Source organism: Mus pahari, chromosome 8 (assembly GCF_900095145.1).
Source record: "Mus pahari chromosome 8, PAHARI_EIJ_v1.1, whole genome shotgun sequence".
Lineage (NCBI taxonomy): Eukaryota > Metazoa > Chordata > Mammalia > Rodentia > Muridae > Mus > Mus pahari.
The window spans coordinates 41499558-41519800 of record NC_034597.1 but is presented as its reverse complement, the minus strand read 5'-3'; the positions used below and the strand labels follow the sequence as shown (position 1 = coordinate 41519800).

The 20243-nt window shown below is 43.0% G+C and overlaps 1 protein-coding gene and 1 long non-coding RNA gene across 2 annotated transcripts in view; one reads left to right on the top strand and one right to left on the bottom strand.

Annotated features, from left to right (window-relative positions):
- Positions 1 to 10566: 10566 nt before the first annotated feature.
- On the bottom strand, positions 10567 to 12600 carry LOC115064559. The gene is made up of 2 exons (XR_003844395.1): positions 12216 to 12600; positions 10567 to 11709 (listed from the first exon to the last, which is right to left on the bottom strand). It is a non-coding gene; the product is annotated as an uncharacterized LOC115064559 (long non-coding RNA).
- Positions 12601 to 13482: 882 nt separating this feature from the next.
- The window catches only part of Tep1 (telomerase associated protein 1), a 47545-nt gene continuing 40784 nt past the window's right edge, over positions 13483 to 20243 (top strand). Inside the window, exons 1-4 of the mRNA XM_029541734.1 lie at positions 13483 to 13620; positions 15444 to 16124; positions 17250 to 17432; positions 18037 to 18222. Coding sequence (XP_029397594.1) covers positions 15468 to 16124; positions 17250 to 17432; positions 18037 to 18222 — 1026 coding nt within the window. The 5' untranslated portion in view covers positions 13483 to 13620; positions 15444 to 15467. The remainder of the gene's footprint in view (positions 13621 to 15443; positions 16125 to 17249; positions 17433 to 18036; positions 18223 to 20243) is intronic.

The window sequence follows — 20243 nt, the reverse complement described above, 5'->3', positions numbered from 1 at the left end:
CTAGAACCACAAAACTGACATGAGTCCCATTTCAGTTGCTGCTTTGGTATCTATGGATCAGTCATTCTGTCAGTTTCTATGGTAATGTCCTAACCCATAATACTGACTTATACTATAATGGCCTATACTATAAACACTACAAGGTTACCACAAATATGGAGGCAGATTTGAAAAAGTGGCCTCTATAGGCCACAAATCAAATTTTCAGGCCAAGTTCTTTTAGATCAACAATGCCAACCACAGTGGTCAGTATGTGTGGCTGACCTCTGAGGTGAGCATCATATTCTAGTTTAATGGCTCTCTGAGATAGGGCTGTAGGTTCATAGGGACTCCAACTGGGTCTGAAGTATTTAGAGGTAAGGGTTCACCAACTATACTGGTTTGAGTAGGTTTGGCCCCCATAGGGTCATGAGTTTGAAAGTTTGGCCCATGGAGAGTGGCACGATTAGGAGGTGCAGCCTTGTTGGGGTAGGTGTGGCCTTGTTGGAGGAAGTATGTCACTGTGGGGGTAGGCCTTGAGGTCTTCTACGCTTAAGCATCTACCAGTGTGGAATTCTGCTGCCTTCTGATCAAATGTAGAAATCTCAGCTCCTTCAGTACCATGCTGCCTGCCTGCTGCCATGGGGCCCGCCGTGGTGATAATGGACTGAACCTCTGAAAGTGTAAGCCAACCCCAATGAAGTGTTTTCCTTTATAAAAGTTGCCTTGGCCATGGTGTCTCCTCACAACCATAAAACTGTAAGACAGAGAGAAAAGTGAAAGGAGGGTGAGGCTGTGAACTCAAAGCCTGGTCCCTGTGACATACCTCTTCAACAAGGCTACATCTCCTAACCCTCCCTCAACAGTGACAGCGGGGATGAAGTTCAGACAACCATGAGCCTGGGGGACTGTTTCTCATCCAAGCCACCACAGTGAAGGAAAACATGTTGTAGGAATAGTAGAAGATACCACCCAGGTCCGACCTTTATTAGAAAAATAAAAAGAAAAGAAAAACCAAAAACCAAAAATCAATCCTATGGTTCAGAAGACAGAGGCTTTGATAATGTCCCACTGCAAGAAACCACGGCAATCAGGGAGCATTCCAAATCTGAACTGCTTGAATTGGAATGTATTTATTTGTTTGTTTGTTTATTGAGGGGGAGAGGCTCCTGAGGCTGTGAGATGCAGGGCCAGATTGGACCAGTTCGAGGACGGCGGAAGTGGAAAAGCTGAGGAAAACAAGTATCCATCCCTTCTTAAGATAGAGCTTGCATAACCTGAAGCGTATGATGGGCTTAATAGAGCTGAGTTCATATGATAATTGAACAAGAACTTGAGCTGAACATGGTGATGCAGGTGGAGATGACAGCCTGCAGGAGAAGTCACGTGAAAGGAGGATCGGGAGAAGATAGGCCAATCAGGAAAGCAGGAATAGGCCCTGTCAAGAGGGGTTGCCTCTTGCTTCTGGTTTTGGTCCCTGCAATAATCCCAATTGTTACCAACTGCTAATAGCTAGAGAAAAAGAGCTTACCTAAGGGAGGATATTGTGGGTGGGACAAATCTGGGAGAAAGAGAGGGGGTCAGGAGGGGATAGGGGCGGGGAGCCTACTAAGAAACCCACCTCTGAGGGCTGGAGAGATGGCTCAGTTGGTAAGAGCACTGGATGCTCTTCCAGATGTTCTGAGTTCAATTTCCAGCAACCACATGGTGGCTCATAATTATCTGTAATGGGATCTGATGCCCTCTTCTGGTGAGTCTGCAGACAGTGTATTCACATACAAATAAATAAATAAATAAATAAATCTTTAAAAAAAAAAAAAAAAAAAGGGTGGGGGACCATATCTATCATCTTGCACAAAGCTCAAGTCCAAGTGGATCAAGGACCTCAACATAAAAGCAGATACACTGAATCTAATTGAAGAGAAAGTGGGAAAGAACCTCAAACTCATTGGCACAGGGGGACATTTCCTGAACAGAACTCCAATGGCCCAGGCTCTAAGATCAAGAGTTGATAAGTGGGACTTCATGAATCTGGAAAACTTCTGTAAAACAAAAGACACAGTCAATAGGACAAACTGGTAACCTACAAACTGGGAAAAATCTTCACTAACCCCACATCTGATAGAAGGCTCGTATCCAAAATATATAAAAAATTCACGAAACTAACTTCCAAAAAAAAAATCAAATAATCCAAATAAAAAATAGGGCACAGAGATTAACAGAGAATTCACAATAGAATCCCAAATGGCTGAGAAGTACTTAAAAAAAAAAGTTCAAACAAAAAGAAGCAAATACACCCAAGAGAGGTAGATGGCAGGGAATAATCAACTCAGGGCTAAAATCAACCAAGTAGAAACAAAAAGAACTATACAAAGAATCAACAAAACTAGGAGCTTGTTCTTTGAGAAAATCTTATCTTCCTTGCTTCTCTCTCTCTCTCTCTCTCTCTCTCTCTCTCTCTCTCTTTCTCTCTTGTTCTCTTCCTTCCTTCCTTCCGTCCGTCCTTCCTTCCTTCCTCTCTCTCTCTCTGTCCTGTTCTTTCTTTCTTTCTTTCTTTCTTTCTTTCTTTCTTTCTTTCTTTCTTTCTTTCTTTCTTTGCTTTTTATCAAATATAGTCAACAGGAGTCAAACTGAAAAAAGAAACTTCAGTTGACAAAACGTCTCCATCAGATTGTCTCGTAGGCAAAAGATCATTGAGTATTTTCTTGACTGATGATTTACTATTGCAAGTGCCATCCCTGAACAGCTGGAATAAGAGATCAGTCTGCACAAGATAGTAATTCTATTTCTTCATGACCTCTTCTTCAGCGCATGCCTCCAAGTTCATGTTTGATTTCCTGTCCTGACTACCATTCATAATATACTGTAAGATATAAGAGGAAATAAACTCTTCTCCAAAAAAGTTACAAATCTCTGGCATGAAATAATTTTAATAATCAACAATAAAATACTTATGGCATTGGTGTATTTTTTTTTTAAATCTAGGATTATCTTCTTAGATTTAAATATGTTTTCTTAATCCGGAAGAATTTAAGCTTAATTGTGAGACTATACTTATCTTGTCTTCAACTCCATCAGAGATGTGAGAGGAAATAAATAAATATGCAAGAAGTACAGAGCAAGCAGCTTCCAAATCAATGGAAATGAAAGAGACCGCTGAGAGAGACTGCTGGCTGCCTGGACAATCAACTTAATTTTTCTAAGTCATGGGAGCATCCACTTTTTTTTTTTTTTGGTAGGTTCCACATTGGATTCTTTGAAGGTTCTTTATTTTGACTTAAAATATCCTATAATTTCTCTTCTATGGCCTTCAATCTAGCATTTAATATTTTAGTCTTCTCTTTCTCTAAGTTTGTTTTATTCTTATCTCCCTTAAAGACGATAAATAAAATTATAATCATTACTGAACAAAAAGAAAAAAAATAAAACAATGAAATATTCAAAGTCCTTAGTCATCAGGAAAATGCAAGTCAAAATGACTCTGAGATTCCTCCTTATAATAACCAGAATGGCTAAGATAAAAAACTCAAGTGATAGCACATACTGGCGAGGATGTGAAGAAAGAACACTCCTCCATTGATGGTCAGATTGCAAGCTGGTACACCACTCTGGAAATCAATATGGAGGTTACTCAGAAAATTGGAAGTAGTTCTACATGAAGACCCAATTATACCACTCTTGGCCATATACCCAAAAGATGCCCACCATACCACAAGGACAATTGCTCCACTATGTTCATAGAAGCCTTATTTGTAATAGCCAGAAGCTGTACACAATCCAGATGTCCCTCAACTGAAGAATGGATACAGAAAATGTGGTTCATCTACACAATGGAATACTACTCATCTATTAAAAACAAGGACATCATGACTTTTGCAGGCAAATGGATGGAACCAGAAAGTATCATCCTGAATGAGGTAACGCAGACCCAAAAGGACACACATGGTAGGTACTCAGTGACAAGTGGATATTAGCTCAAAAGTACAGAACATCTAGATTACAACCCACAGACGGCAAGAAGTTTAACAAGCAGAAGGGCCCAAGTGAGGAGGCTTCAATCCCACTTAGAAAGGGAGAAGAAAATAATCATGGGAGGCAGAGGGAGGGAGGGACCTGGGTAGGAGAGGGGAGGGGGAGGGGAAAGTAGAACAAGATCAGGTATTGGGGGAGACAGGCTGGACTGTAAATATATATATATTTATAAAAATAAAATCCCACCCAGAATCCCTGGGTTGACTCTCAGCTTTGAGGCCCTTCCCATCTTCTTGACGAGAGCTGTTTCTGTTATTTCATGTTACGTTCTTTTGAGATTATAATTACATCACTTTCCCCTTCCCTTTCCTCTCTCCAAACCCTCTCATATACTCTTCCCATTGTTTTCTTTCCTATTCATGACCTTTAAAAAAAAACAAAAACAAAAACAAAAAAACTTGGTTGTTATTACACACATATATGTGTATATGTATATACCTAAATGTGTAAATGCAATTGGCTCAGCCTGTATAATATTAGTTGTATATTTATGTTTTCAGTGCTGACCATGTGGTATGGGATAACAATTGCTGTGCTCTTCCCAGGGGAAGACTATTTTTCCCAGTCCCAGCATTCCTTAGTTGTCTGCAGGTGTTTGTGTAAGGGTGTAGCCGCTCTGGCTTTCCCTATCCGTGCTAACATGGCTATTGGTGTCATTACTCAGGTCACGTTTAGGCAGCCACATTGGTGAGACTTCACGGATGTAGCTTCTGACGTCTCTAGGAGACACTGTCTCATAGCAAATTCCTTGATCCCCTGGATCTTACAACCTTCCCATTCTCTCCTTCACAATGATCCCTGAGCTTAGTTGCAGGAGTTGTTTTGTAGACGTATCTGCTGGGGTTGGGCTCCACAACTGCAGTTTGATTGGCTGAAGTTTTCTGTAATGGCCAATGTCTGTTGCCAAAGGAAGTTTCCTTGATGAGGGGTGAGGACTATGCTGACCTGTAGATGTAAGAGAAAATATTTAGAATGTAGTTAGGGATTGTGCTGGATAGCTTATGTCACCTTAACACAAGCTAAAGCTATCTGAGCGGGGCGGAGCCTCAATTAGCCTCCATAAGATCGGGCTATAGGCAAGCCTGTAAGGCGTTCTTTTAAATTCAGGATTGAAGTTCGAGGGCCCAGCCCATTATGGGTGGTGCCTTTTCTGTGGTGGTGGCCCTGGGTTATATAAAAAAACCAGGCTGAGCAAACCACAAGGAGTAAGCCAGGAAGCACGCAGCCCCCCTCCATGGCCTCTGTATCAGCTCCTGCCTCCAGATTCCTGCCCTGCTTGAGTTCCTGTCTTGATTTCCATTGCTTATGAACAGTGTTGTGGAAGCACAAGCCAAACAACTGTTTTCCTCCCCAACTAGCTTTTGGTCATGGTGTTTCGTCGCAGTAATAGAAACCCTAAGGAAGGCAGGGACCATGATGTCTTAGTAAAGTGTTCTGTGTGTCTCTTTTAATCGTTTGTCTTTCTGTTTGCTGCCCCACACCTCCCACCTGTCACTGGCATCTCCTTGGTGTCTGCTGCTGATGTTCTTCCTTTCACAGCTCTGTATACTGCCTCTCACAAAGATCCAACCCATCCTCTGTCATCCCACAGGACAAACACTGCTGATTCCCTAAGCACTCTTTTTTTTTTTTTTTTTTCCGAGACAGGGTTTCTCTGTATAGCCCTGGCTGTCCTGGAACTCACTTTGTAGACCAGGCTGGCCTCGAACTCAGAAATCCACCTGTCTCTGCCTCCCGAGTGCTGGGATTAAAGGCATGCGCCACCACGCCCAGCTCCCTAAGCACTCCAGTCCACACATAACAATATGGGTCCCAGGGATCAAACTCAGGGTGTCAGCTTTGGCAGCAAGTGATGTTACCCCCTGAGCCACTCAGGTTCTAATATATGCAAAGAACTTGTTACTAGAGAGAAACAGTGCAAATTAACGGAATGTAGCAACATCCACCGGTGTTTCTAAAGATCTAAGTAACATCAATAGTAATGTGGTAGAAATACAGAAATCCTCATAAATATCAGGAGACGGTGCAGGCAACCATAGTTGGGAAAATGAAAGCTTATTATAAACCCAAGTTTTCAACATCTTCAATGTTAAAATTAGGTAAAGCATAGCTCTCACATAGTCATTATATGAACAAAATTATACTTTAACTACTGTTACTTCCAGGTAAAAAGACTTTAAGATTATATGTGAGCCTAATTTATTTTTTGTAAATATTAGTAACAGAACTATGTGCAGAGTGATTTTAAAAAAGCAAGGTTGATGGTTTTTACAGAGGAGAAATATACACTATTCATCTAAAGAAAGTTATTGGAGATGAAGGGGAAAGGATTCCTATAGAACCAGGGGTGTTTTCTCTTGCTTACTCCCTTGTAAGCTTCTTAGCTGAGGCTTGTCCTTCCCTCTTCAAAGTCTATCTTCTCCAGGATCTTGCTGGGAACTCCCTAAACTGGACACACCATGTACCCCTGCAGTTTGTGCGGTGCATCTTCCCCTTCCCCCTTGACAGAGGATTGTTGAATCAAAGTGGAGGAGGGCACCAATTGGGAAATAAAACCAACAACACCCAGCCATTTTAATAGACATAAGGGTCTTATCGAAAGAACTTCCGGGGCCTGCCAGATGGCTCTGCTGCTAAAAGCGTGCCACTAAGTCTGACAGTGAAGTTTGATCCCTGGAACCTCCCTGGTGGAAGGAGAAAGGCAACTCCCACAAGTTACCTGACCTCCACATGTGTGATATGGGTGTGCATTTATGTGTGAGTACACCCAAAGTAAGTACAAATATAATAAGAATGATTGAAAGGCTTCCAAAGGTTGGAGGGAAGGGATACCACTAACTTAGAGGCAAGTCAGTGTAGATGTTACCCTTGTCTGATGGTCACTGGAGTTCACTGTCACTTGACAACAGTTAGTGTTGTGGGTAATAAAGAGAGGAAAGTGGGGGAGGGGTATGAGAATAAAGTATAATGACATGTGCATATGAAAATGTCATAATTATAAAGGGGGAGTGGGTGGGTATAATTAAAGTATACTGTATGAAATTATCTAAGAATTAATAACAATATTTACAAAAGAAAATGTCATAAATAAGTCCATTACTTTGCATGCTAACTTAAAAATCAAAAAATTTTAGAGGCTAGAAATATGGCAAAGGGGTTAAGAGTATGCACTTCCAGAGAACCTGGGTTCAATCTCCAGCACTTATACCAAGCTATTCCTAACCACTTGTAACTCCAGTTCCAAGGAATTCAATATTTTCTACCCTACCCCTCAGAGGGCACGCATGCATACACACACACACACACACACACACACACGCATAGATGTTGTTAAAAATAAATATAAAAAAATTAAATCTAAGTACTTGAAGATAAAGAAAATACGAGATTTGAGAACTAAAAAAATTCAAGGTGGTGGAAAAGGGCAGTGTCTCTTCAACTTGATTTGAGAAAAATTCTTAATGCGACAATGATTGTGAGCTAAAGAAAGAATGCTTTGACACAGAGAAAACGCTGCTTGGTGAAGTAGGGCATAAGGAAGCAAATGTGGGCAATTATCACTTAACACCATACAATCAAAAGACAAATTAAGAGGGCTGGAGAGATGGCTCAGTGGTTAAGAGCTTTCAGAGGTCCTGAGTTCAATTCCCAGCAACCACATAGTGGCTCATAACCATCTACAATGAGATCTGACGCCCTCATTTGGCACACAGGTGTACATAGGGACAGAACACTGATACACATAAAATAAATAAATAAATCTTAAAACAAAAGACAAGGTGGGTTCGGGCTTGGAAACCATCTCATTTAAAAATTTTCTTTGTCGTGAGCAAAGATAAAACTTACGCTTTCCCCAAATCCCAGCAGAAATGTGCTTTAGGATCCAGTGACTATTTCTAGAAACCGAGTCCAATATTAAATTTTGTTTTATTTCTGTTTTTTAAAAAAGAATTATTTATTTTATGTGTATGTGTACTGTGGTGCCATCTTCAGATACACCAGGTGGTTGTGAGCCACCAGGTGGTTGCTAGGAATTGAACTCAGGACCGCTGGAAGAACAGTCAGTAAAAACTGCTGAGCCATCTCTCCAGCCCTGGCTTTTTATTTTTTGAAATAAGATCTCATTATGTAGCCCCAGCGGCTTGAGCTTGGTCTCAAACACAGCAATTCTATTGCTTCTGCCTAACTGCTTGGACTTCGGGCATAGAGGTATGTCTGTCAAATTTGTAATGTACATGCTTATAATTCAGTCTGGAAACTGTATGCCTTATTAAGCCTGTTATATAAGAATTACAGGAACCGTAGTTTTGGATTAGGTTTCTACACTATGGCTCAATGGGGGAAAACTAAAGATGGAAGCTGGTGTGGTAGAGTATGCCTATAACCCCACAGCAGGCACCAGGAATATAGAGGCAGGAGGGTCACTTCAACTTCAAGGCCAGCCTAGTCTACATATTGAGCTCCAGGTCATGTAGGACTTTGTAGTAAGTAAGACCTTATCTCAAAGAGCCAAACCAGCTGGCCAACCCACCAAATAATAAAATAAAAAACCAACCAACCAACCAACTAACCAAACAAACAAACAAAACAACAATAACAAAATCCAACCCATGGAGGTTAAGGCTTCATAACACCTAGCTACTTGCCTGAACTGAGAAATCGGATCTTAGGGATGGTGGGCACAAGTCACACAACCCAGTTTCAATTGCTGTGACGGGCAAGATTCCTTTGCTTTAACCTTGTACAAAAAAGTTACTAAAATTACTTGGCATTAACTAATTATTTTTCTATCGTTAAGTCCCCTGCTCAGCAGCTGTAAGGAAAGTAACTGAAATGCCCAATCTGCCCTTTCTTCTCTTGTCTCTGCCTCCTTCAGCCTGTCTGTCTACAAAACTGTTGTTTCCTGTTTAGCCTACAGGAATGCATGTTTTTTGAAGTGTTGTTCAATTCTAGCATGACATATAACTAAGGCCCTTAAGGATTGCGGGTGTCGTTTTACAGCAGAGTACAGCACTGCGTGCTTCAGGCTCTGAGTTGGAGCCATAGCACCACCATTCCTGAAAAAGAAAGAAGGGCGTAGACAGGGTCTCACTTCCTCCTTCCCCTTTCTCAGTATGTCTCTTATGATGGTTATCCTTTTGAATATATAAAATATATATTTGTTTGTGTTAATTTTATGTGTATGAGTGTTTGCTTGCATGTATGTAATGCATTGGGAAACCAGAGGAGGGATTCCGATGGACTGGAACTGGAGTTCCATTGGTTAGCTACCATGTAGGTACTGAGAATCGAACCCTAGTCCTCTGCAAGGGTAGCCCCAGTGCTTCTCTGCTGAGCCTTGTGATGAGGATTCTTGCTTGTCAACTTGACACATGTGGAAAAAAGGAAACCTCAAATAAGGAATTGCCTCCATCAAATTGGCTTATGGGCATGTTTATGGGGCGTACATTATAATACTACTAATAATTGTTACTATTAATTGGTGAGGAGGGCCAAGGACACCATGGCAGTACCATCATGGCATTCGGGTCTGGGCTGGACAGGAAAGCTGAGCAGAAGCAGGAAGCCAGCCAGCCAGCAGCATTCCTCCAGCGTGTCCTCCTTGACTTCCCATGGTGAAGGTAGATCTGTAGAGGAAATAAACCCTTTCTTCCCCAAGTTGTTTTGTCAGTTTGTTCATATTTTTTTTTAAATCACAGCAATAGAAAGCAAAATAAAACATCTCATCCTAGTCACTTTGAATTGCCCTGTATTTTTTTTTCCCAGTCCAAAAAAAAATCTTTATGTTCCTTTATTGGAGCAAGATTCCTGACGTATACAGTGATGTATTTACTAAACAGAGTCCTGTGCAGAAATTACACACTATCCATCCAGACAGATTTTGGTTACACTTTGCCTATTGATGGAGTAGTTCCATTTATAAAGTTTTATACATCAGAAACCTTTGAATTTGACCAGGTTGTCCATTAATCATCTCTGAAAAAGTGGCATTGAATTTTAGCTCTATTTTACAGCATTAAAAAGCTTATGCATCAGGTAGCTTCCCCAAACATTATTCTCTGCCCAATGGCGCTGAGCAGACAGTTCTTCATCCACCTGGTTCCGAGTCACATCTGAGAGCTTCCGCTACATACCTGTGACAGACACTACCAACCACCTCACCCTGCTGACCCTGACAGTTCACACTGCCAATGAGGACACGCCAGCGGCTGTCCCTCATAGATAGCATAGAGCAACAGGTCAGTGTCGGTGGGAGCAGGTAGGTGCTGCCTACCTGCAGCACCATTTTAAAGGCCCATTTTAAAAAGAAAATGCCAAATTGAGATAAAAATCAAGGGTACAAGTCCACAGCAGCAAACTGTGCCCACACTCAGTACAGAGACGTTAAGACATGATTCAGATCCCTTTGACTCAATCTGCACGGCCCTGAGGTCATTCTGCAAAGTGCGTATCAAAAACACCGAGTTGGGGAAGACAAGGTTTGATGTGATGTCATTATGCAGTCAAACTTGGAAGGTCTGTTGAGCATCTGTTCTGACAGAAAAGCATCAGGTCCTTTGTGTACACATTGATTTTATTGTAACAAAGCAACTTGTACACTTCAACATTTAAAATGAGCATCTTTTTCCTTCCAGTGAAAACCAAAAAAAAAAAAAAAAAAGAAAAAGAAAAAGAAAAAAGAAACAGAAAGAAAAAAAAAGAAAAAATTTAAAATAAAGTTACAACAGAGAATGTCAACTCCAAATAAACCGTACAGGTTCTGCTGATTCTCTCATTGAGTGTCAGGGCTCAAGTCATCATCAGGAGAGAATTTTATTTTAAGTGTCACCTTAAATTGCAAGGATGTCTGTTAAACCACACAATTAAACATGCCAAAGGAGAAGCCNTGTTGTCAGATGCCCACCTACCCCAGACACCTCAAACCCACCCTTGCTCACAGTCTATACCCCCCTTTTTTTCTTTTTTCTTTTCTTTTAATTAAACAAGAGGAAGTAGACAGATAAATGTTGGTAAATGCTAACTGTCCGTATTCACATAAAGACACAGTGTAATCTCTGAGCCCAATATACAGAGAAAAGAAAAAAAGCTAGACTTCTATAAACGACTACACAGGGGCCTAGCACCCTCCAGCAGTGCCAAGGGAACTGGGGAGCTTTTCTTTTTTCCCACAGAGCATGGTGGTGGTGATATTGAATCCACAAATTTGAGACAAGAAAGGATAAAAAATGAATTTAGAACAGAAACGGAGATTCTTTTCCTGTTGTATTTTGCTCAAGATATTTTCCCCCAAAATTAATTGAGAACCATGAAGTTGAGACCTCTAAAGAGGGCGACTGAGCACAGGGGACAGGGAGGGAGGGCTGCAACTTGCTCCCAGGGACTGGGGAAAATTAAAAAGAAAAAGAAAATAAAAAAGAAGGTTGGAATCCATCAATCTTCTGTGCTAGTCATCCTCGTCTTCATCCTCCTCTCCTTCCTCCCCTTCATCCTCATCGTCATCCTCTTCACCTTCATCCTCATCTCCTTCTTCATCAATATCTTCCAACCCCTCCTTCTCTTCATCGTCATCATCATCATCTTCTGCCTCTCCTTCCTCATCATCCATGTCTGGAACCAGATAGTACTGCAAGGGCTTTGAATTGCCCTGTAATTTAGATTTTCAGTCCTGTGGTAAGAATTGTAGACTCATCCCTTTCCCTATAGAGAGATTTCAATTGAGATGGATGACTATTAATATGGATGGTATTGCATTCTAGGGATGGTTTTAGAAATCTCTCTCTCTCTCTCTCTCTCTCTCTCTCTCTCTCTCTCTCTCTCTCTCCACACACACGTTTATTTCTCACAATCAGGATAATTTTTAGCATTTAATATTTAGTAGGTGGGACTTAAGAGTGCTAGACATTTAGTAACTGTGCAGAGCACTTCTACAGTGGGGGGCATTCTTGTTCTTACAACTTTGAATGATTCTGCCAGTCATTCATGCACATTAAAAATCCACGGGGCTATGCGATGGTGGCATGCATTTTAATCCTAGCACTCAGGAGGCAGAGGGCCAGATTCATCTACAGAGTGAATTCCAGGATAGCCAGGGCTACACAGAGAAATCTTGTCTCAGAAAAGCAACAAAAGTCTATTAAAATTACTATTTATCTTTAGGGCTTTTAAATTAATTAATTAGTTAATTAATTTACTTACTTACTTACTTATTTTATGGAGGCAAATGCTCCCTAAGGAATCCGGCTGGAACTTGAAATCCTTCTGCTTTAGCCTTTAAAATCTCTGGAATGATAAGGGTATATTTCCTGGCTAGTAGTAATTTACATATAAAACAGACCTCCCCGCCCACACTCCACCTTGTATTTATGAGTTTTGCCTCTATGTATGTCTGTGCACCACCTTCATGCCAAGTGCTCTTGGAGTTTAGATGAAGGCACCATGGGTAATTAGAGTTACCAATGGTTGTGAGGCATGATGTGGGTGCTGGGTACTGAACCGGGGCCTTCTGCAAAAATAGATTCTCTTCATTTCTGAGCCATTAGAGGACAGCCTGGTCTACATAGTGAGCTGCAGGCCAGCTGGGGTTATATAGATAGACCTTGTCTAAAAGTAAAAGCCCAAATCAAAATTTTAAAAATTTTGTTGCTGGGCGTGGTGGTGGTGGGGTATGCCTTTAATCCCAGGAGTTGGGAGGCAGGGGCAAGCATATCTCTGTGAGTCAGAAGCCAGCCTGGTCTACACAGTGAGTTCCAGGACATCCAGGGTTACATAGAGAGACTCTTTCTGAAAAAGAAAGAAAGAAAGAAACAAACAAACAAAAAGGTTTGGTTTATTATCTCAGGTAGTTTGCCGCAGTAACAAAAAGATAACGTAATGATGACTCAAATACCATGGGTAGAGTTAACTCTATTATCTTCCTGCCAGAGCCTTCTAAGTGTTAGGATTAAATGTGTGTGCCACCATTCCGAATCATATTTTCAGAGGTTTTCAGTCAAGGATCTCTAGTTCACGGATGGGGTGGAGTGGGATTGAGTGGGGTGGTGATAAACGAAACTGTTTACTTCCATGGTGGATGAAAGGAAGCAAAAGGGAGAGAAGGGACCTGACTTTCAAAGTCCAGCCAAGGGCACACTCTCAGCGATCTTTCTTTCTAAACGTTTCACCACCTCCCAACAGCTGCCCAAGGCTGGCATGATTTCATGTGCTAAATAAGCCACTGGGGTATTTTCAGGACACATAATACCATCAGAACATGACTGTACTGGGTGGAAATACAGCTCGGTTGGTAAAGTTGGCCTAGCCGGAAGTATGAATCCCTAAACTGTACAAATCAAACCGGGTGTGGTTAGCACAACCCTATAATCCTGGCATTCGCGATAGCCTACCCGCCGCAGCCCCGCCCTCGGCCCCGCCCAGGTCACTGCCCGCCCCGCCCACAGCCCCTCCGCTCCCCTTGCCCTGCCTCGCCCCTTCGCCTCGCTAGGGTGTTGGTTTCCTTTCAGTTCTCTGCTTCCAACCTGTCCACTGGCTGACCCAGGCCGGTTTCTGCTCCCCGTTGCGGAGAACCAACGCGCCCCTCATTGCGCACAGCTTTTCCAATCCTGAGCGCAGGTAGAGCCCTGGCCGAGACCCGTGTGACTGGACTCCGGGAAGGGCCTCCGGGCGAGCGTGGTGCAGCCGCCTAGTCCTTCCGGGCGGCTGGCGGGGAGGTGGGGTGGCCTTAGTGGGGCGGAGGGATAGAGGCTCAGAGAGAATGGGTTCCTTTTGCTTTAAGGAATCCTAGAAGGAGGGAGTGACTGTAACAAGTGAAGAGTGTTGTGATCACTTTTGGCAACAGAAACTCACTAGACTGACACGTTTAACAGTGATGGACACTAAGGTGCCAACATGGCAGGCCTCCACGACTTCCTAAGAAAAGAATAGCATCTCAAGTATGGCCTCAGGTGCAAGGCCAAAGAAAAGGGACCGGTGTAGAAGTGGAGGCAGGTATACATACTAGTGTAGGCACAGAATGCAGTATAGAACTATCAATACCGTTTATCTCTGGAACTTGGGGAAGAACTTCCTCTGAGCTTTCAGAAGTTAATCAGAATCTCCATAAACTCCAAAGAGAAAAAAAAAAACTACATGTCTTTATTTCTCTGTTAACTTACAATTTTATTTGAGAACTTGTTTTTCACTCTTGGATTATGCCAGATGTGGCTGTATGTGCCTTAGTCCTAGCACTGGGGAGGCAGAGGCAGGTGGCTCTCTGTGAGTTGGAATCTGTATAGTAAGTAGTTCCAGGTCAGCCAGACCTTTTTAGTGAGACCTTGTTTCAATACATACATACATAGATAGTGGATTAATTCTGAAATTCCTTATTACTCATTGGGTGTGTATATGTGTGTATATGTTTGTGTGTGCAGGAGTATGTGCATGTGCGGATATATATACGGGTGTGTGGAGGCTAGAGCGCCACACCAGGTGTCTTATTCTATTGCTTCCCGAGGCACTTTGGGTAGGCTGGCTGGCCAGCTGGATGTAAGAGTCTGCCTGCCTTTCAGTGTTGGGATTACAGTCATAGACTACTGAGCCTTACCTTCATCTAGATGTTTTATCAACTGACCTATCTTCCTAGCTCCCCACCCCTTTTTGACAAAGTCTCCTATATTCCAGGGTGATTTTGATCTTTTAACTTGCTATGTAGCCACAGATGACCTTTGAACTCCTAACCCTTCTGCCTCGACCTCAAGTGCTAGGAGTGCAGGTGTATGCCAGGCCAGCCCTCACTACTTGTTTTTTTTTCCCTTGTAGTACAGGGACATGAGAGGAATAGCAAGACACATTTTTCTTTTGAGAAAGAGAGTGTCAATGCTCACGTGGACCTGGAATTTGCTATGTAGCCCAGGCTGGCCCCTGTGTTCTTAGGGTCTCCTCTTCAGCTGTAGTTCTAGACAGGTTGCCGATATGCCATGCCAGGCTTCTCTCTAAGCTTTTGCTTCCCCCTTTCCACCTGTCCCCTTAGAATTATGCCTGGATAAATCCAAAAAAAAGAAAGAAAGAAAGAAAGAAAGAAAGAAAGAAAGAAAGAAAGAGCCAGCAAGATGGTTACAAGTGATTGCTGCACAATACTGACCACCTGAGTTCAATCCCCAGATCCCACTGTAGAGGGAGAAAACCAACTCCCAAGGATTGTCCTCCAGTCTCACACATGCTGTGACATGCATGGCCAAACTTATAGACACACCTGTATCCCCTTCTCCCTCTCTCAATACACACACACACACACACACACACACACACACACACACACACACGATGATAATAATAATAACATAATTTTAAGAAGTAAAAATATTGGTTTGTTGCCTATCTGCCTATCGCTGGCACAAACAGATGAGTATGGAGTTGATATGCTTCTAGTGCATCTCATCACCTGTTTTCTCTTCTAGGCATATGTTGATTGTCCTTCAGCTATGGAGAAGCTCTGTGGGCATGTGCCTGTCCATTCAAACATCCTCTCCTTGAAGAACCAGTGCCTGACCATGCTCCCTGACCTCCAGCCCCTGGAGAAAATACATGGACATAGATCTGTCCACCCAGACATCCTCTCCTTGGAGAACCGGTGCCTGACCATGCTCCCTGACCTCCAGCCCCTGGAGAAAATACATGGACATAGATCTGTCCACCCAGACATCCTCTCCTTGGAGAACCAGTGCCTGACCATGCTCCCTGACCTCCAGCCCACAGAGAGAATAGATGGGCATATATCTGTCCACCCAGACATCCTTTCCTTGGAGAACCGGTGCCTGACCATGCTCCCCGACCTCCAGCCCCTGGAGAAGCTATGTGGACATATATCTAGTCATCCAGATGTCCTCTCTTTGGAAAACCGATGTCTAACTACGCTCCCCACTGTAAAGAGCACTGCATCGACCAGCCCCTTGTTCCAGGGTCTTCCCATATCTCACGTGGCACAAGCTGATCTGCATAGCCTGAAAACTAGCAACTGCCTGTTCCCCGAGCCTCCTACCCAGAAGGCTTCATGTTTCTCTGAAGAACTAGACCTTCTGACTGGATCCAGGGCCCTGAAATCCATGTCTGCTACAGCTCGAGTTCAGGAAGTAGCTTTGGTACTGGCTTTTGGGTGCTCATCTTGACTCTAGCCTTTTGCTGTATGTTCTGTTAGTAGATTGCTTTCAGTGCCTTAGTTTCCACCTCTGATGATCTGTGTCTGGGGACCTTCTTTTCTCAGCCTTTTGGTTCTTTTTGGATAGTTCTAGGAATTGAACCCAGAGGCATGCACATGGTAGGTAGGCACTCTGTTACTGAGTCTCTCATGACCTTTCTGAAGTACTCTTTACTTCAGGGCTGTTTTCATTGGCATCTTTCGTCTTATCAAATATCTAGAGATTCCGTGTAATAGAGCTTGCCTATAGAAAGCCTCCGATCAAGAAGAAATCCAGCATGATTATCATAACAGAGTTAGCTGGATGCCTTTGAGGTTAGACATGCTGATCTGTCTGTATCTGAGCTCACTTCCTTGAATGTTCCTGTGCTTACACACGTAAGCACATTTAGTACATAGATCAGAATTAGCAGACAGGACCACATTTCCTCTGTGGATACGTGGGGAAAAGTTAACCTGAACCTTATTGAATCTCAGCTAGCTATAAAGTATATAGTATATAGTTTGCCTTAGGCAAAGCTAATATTGCCCCTGGAGCTTTGAGTTCTTCATCTTTCAAATCAGGTCAGTGAAAAATGTGCTTCACAAGGTTCTGGTCCAAAGTGCAACTGCTATTATCCTTATATGATTTGCATTTGTAGAGTAGGACATACCTTATTCCACCCAATCTTTCAACAGCCCCGTCAGGGAGGTGCTAGTGAATGAAGAAGCTCGTGGCTTCTGGGGAATTGACTTGGGGCTTGGCATTGTTCTGACTCAGAAAGCACCATAATGAGTTTAGAAGGAATGTGAGATGCCCCCAGCTCCCAGACTGGCAATCATGAAATGGCAGTGGGGAAGATCACAGAGCACCTGAGAGAAAAACCAGAAGGCTGGGTAGAGAAAGGTAGTGTGATAAAGAGCACCAAGCTGGAGACAGGCCAGACTAAAGGTGATCCGTGTGGGGTAAAGGGAGAAGGTTTATTTAGAGATTTGGACCTTTCGTGTCTCTAGGAGATACTTTCCTACCCTTCTGTTGGAGGGCTGTGCATGCGTACATGGTGCGATTTATAACTGCCACTGTTTGTAGGGTCAGTGGTGTGTCTCTGAAGAAAAGGAATTTCAAGAAGAAGAAAGTGCAGAAGCCCCAATGCCTTTGTACAGTCTCAGCTTGGGAGAAGAAGAAGAGGTGGAGGCACCGGTCTTAAAACTCACATCTGGAGACTCTGGCTTTCATCCTGAAACCACTGACCAGATCCTTCAGGAGAAGAAGGTAGAACTTCCAGAGTTGGGAGGTGGATGGTGGAGGGAAGGGTGAGGCTGGAGACCTGAATCCGGGCATCTCCCCAGGTGGAACGTGGCAGAGGGAAATGATCCCGTTTCCTGCTTCCTAACCTACTTGTTCAGCCTCTCAGTTGAATAGACATCTTTCTGAACCTTGGTCCACATTGTCTGTGCCTATCTATTTATTTATTTATCCCTATGAATATTTACCTACATTTGTAGGTAGGCACTGTGTGTATCTTGTGCTCGTGGGGGTCAGGAGGGATGTCAGACCCCTCTGGGCATGGTGGCACATGACTTGTATTCTGAGTATTTGGGAGGCAGAGGCAGGTGGATGTCTGGGAGTTTGAAGCCAACCTGCTCTAAATAGTGAGTTGTAGCTAGGGCTACAAACTGAGACTGTCCCCTGCATCTGTCCCGCTCCCTGGAGCTGGATTTAAAGGAGGTCATGAACCAAGGAACTAAACCTGGGTCCTCTGCAGCAAATGCTCTTAACCACCGAAGCATCTCCCGAGCTCCTCTGTCCCTGACTGTACAAGTTGGTCTGTGTAGATCCGTATTTACTCCTTTCTTCTGTGTTTCCCAATTCGTAGATGGCTCTCTTGACCTTACTCTGCTCTGCTCTGGCCTCTAATGTGAATGTGAAAGATGCATCTGACCTCACCCGGGCATCCATCCTTGAAGTCTGTAGTGCACTGGCCTCCTTGGAACCTGAGTTCATCCTTAAGGTATTGCAGTATGAAGGAGTGGGGCGAAGAGGAGATATTAATGTAGTTATGGTATGAAGAGCTGGTTATTGGCTCCCCGTGGGACTGCAAGGAACACTTGCTCAGGAAGGGAGCAAGATGTCTGGGCAAGTCTGGGGCCTAGTCCCTGGGGTTCTGTGGACTGGAGAAAGGGGAGATGGGGGAAGGGATACTAGAATTGGTTTGCACAAGCTAAATGCACAAAGTTAGGCTGTGGGAGTCTTGTTAACACGATGAAACGTGGGTCTGGACCCGTGGGTATGTAAAACTCTCCCCCAGATGTGTGTGAAGTAGATAAATAATAGCTGCTTCAGAAGAGGAGAAGAGGGATGTTCTCGTTTCATTCTGTGCCTGTGATAAGTCACTCTATCCAAAAGCAACTTAGGAGAGGAAAGAGGACCGTTCTGTTGTCACTTATACTTCCGGGTCACAATCCATCACTGAGAGAGGTCAGTGCAGGAACTTGAGGTAGTAGCCGTGGCGGAACACTGCTTGCTAGCTTCCATAGGCTCGTGCTTGGCTTTCTTCTTTCCTTTTTTATTTTTATTTTTAATTTTTACTCTTATTTAATCTAATGAGACTATGTATGCTATATATACAGCTCAAAGGATTGTCACGAAATGAACACAGTTGTTTAATCTGGCTCGCTAGTCCCAGAATCAGAACATTACTACAGTCTCTCCCAGAAGCTACTTCAGGCCCAGTCCCTGTCACTTCCCCCTTCAGCAAAACCAGCCACCACCCTCAGAGAAGTTGCCTAGGAAGGAAAAAAGCAGCCCTCAATTCTTAGTCAGGGTTTCTATTCCTGCACAAACATCATGACCAAGAAAGAAGCAAGCTGGAGAGGAAAGGGTTTATTCAGCTTACACTTCCACATTGCTGTTCATCACCAAGGATGTCAGGACTGGAACTCAAGCAGGTCAGGAAGCAGGAGCTGATGCAGAGGCCATGGAGGGATGTTACTTACTGGCTTGCTTCCCCTGGCTTGCTCAGCCTGCTCTCTTATAGAACCCAAGACTATCAGCCCAGGGATGGCACCACCTAGAATGGACCCACCCTTGAACACTAATTGAGAAAATGCCTTTCAGCTGGATCTCATGGAGNCATTTCCTCAAGGGAGGCTCCTTTCTCTGTGATAACTCCAGCTTGTGACAAGTTGACACTCAAAACCAGCCAGTATACCTCAGTTAGGTCCTCCTTGTTTGGGGGGAAAGGGGTGGGGACAATTAGGATGCTAACTTCAAACACCGCTTCTCAATTTCATATACCTATATATATTTTATAACAATATATATATATATATATATATATATATATATATATATATGTAACATAACATTCATTCACAGTGTTGCATGCAGCTGGAGTCTACTGTTGTAGTAAGTCTACATTCCACAGCTCATCTATGCTACAATTTAGCAGTGAATTGTTTGTACCTCTAGGCAGTCACAAATGATATTGCCCCGAACACATACACTATTTAAGTGTACTCATACAGGCATTTTAATTATATTTTTGTACCAGGATTAAACATTTCAGATACCAATTAACCATTTTTTAAAAGTATTTGTACCAATTCCAACTCATTCGCTAGCTTCCTTATACAGTACAGGATGACCTGCCTAGAGCTAATGCCACCCGAAAGGGGGCAAATAATAATTAAGACGATCTCCTCCCAGACATGCCCACTGACCAGTCGGATCGAGGGAGTCCCTCCCATGAGGTTTTCCTCTCAGATGACTCTAGGCTGTCAAGTTGACAAAACTAACCAGGATGAGGGAGAATGTTTTCGGTGAAGCTTTGGAAGGTGACAGGGTTAATCAGCAATTGAACCCTTGGTAAACGGTTTTGTTTTGCTTTTCTAACTAATAGTACTTTATTTTACTAAGCAATAATCTGGATACCGAATATCTTTTTCTTAATATAATTTAGTGTAATTTTAAGGCTCACGGCTACCAAAAAGATTTCAGGAAGATCATAACTAGCTGTCAGCTTGTTGCTTCTCTCTCGTTTACAACGTACCCACGTTGCAATCAGTGAGTTTTTTTTTTTTT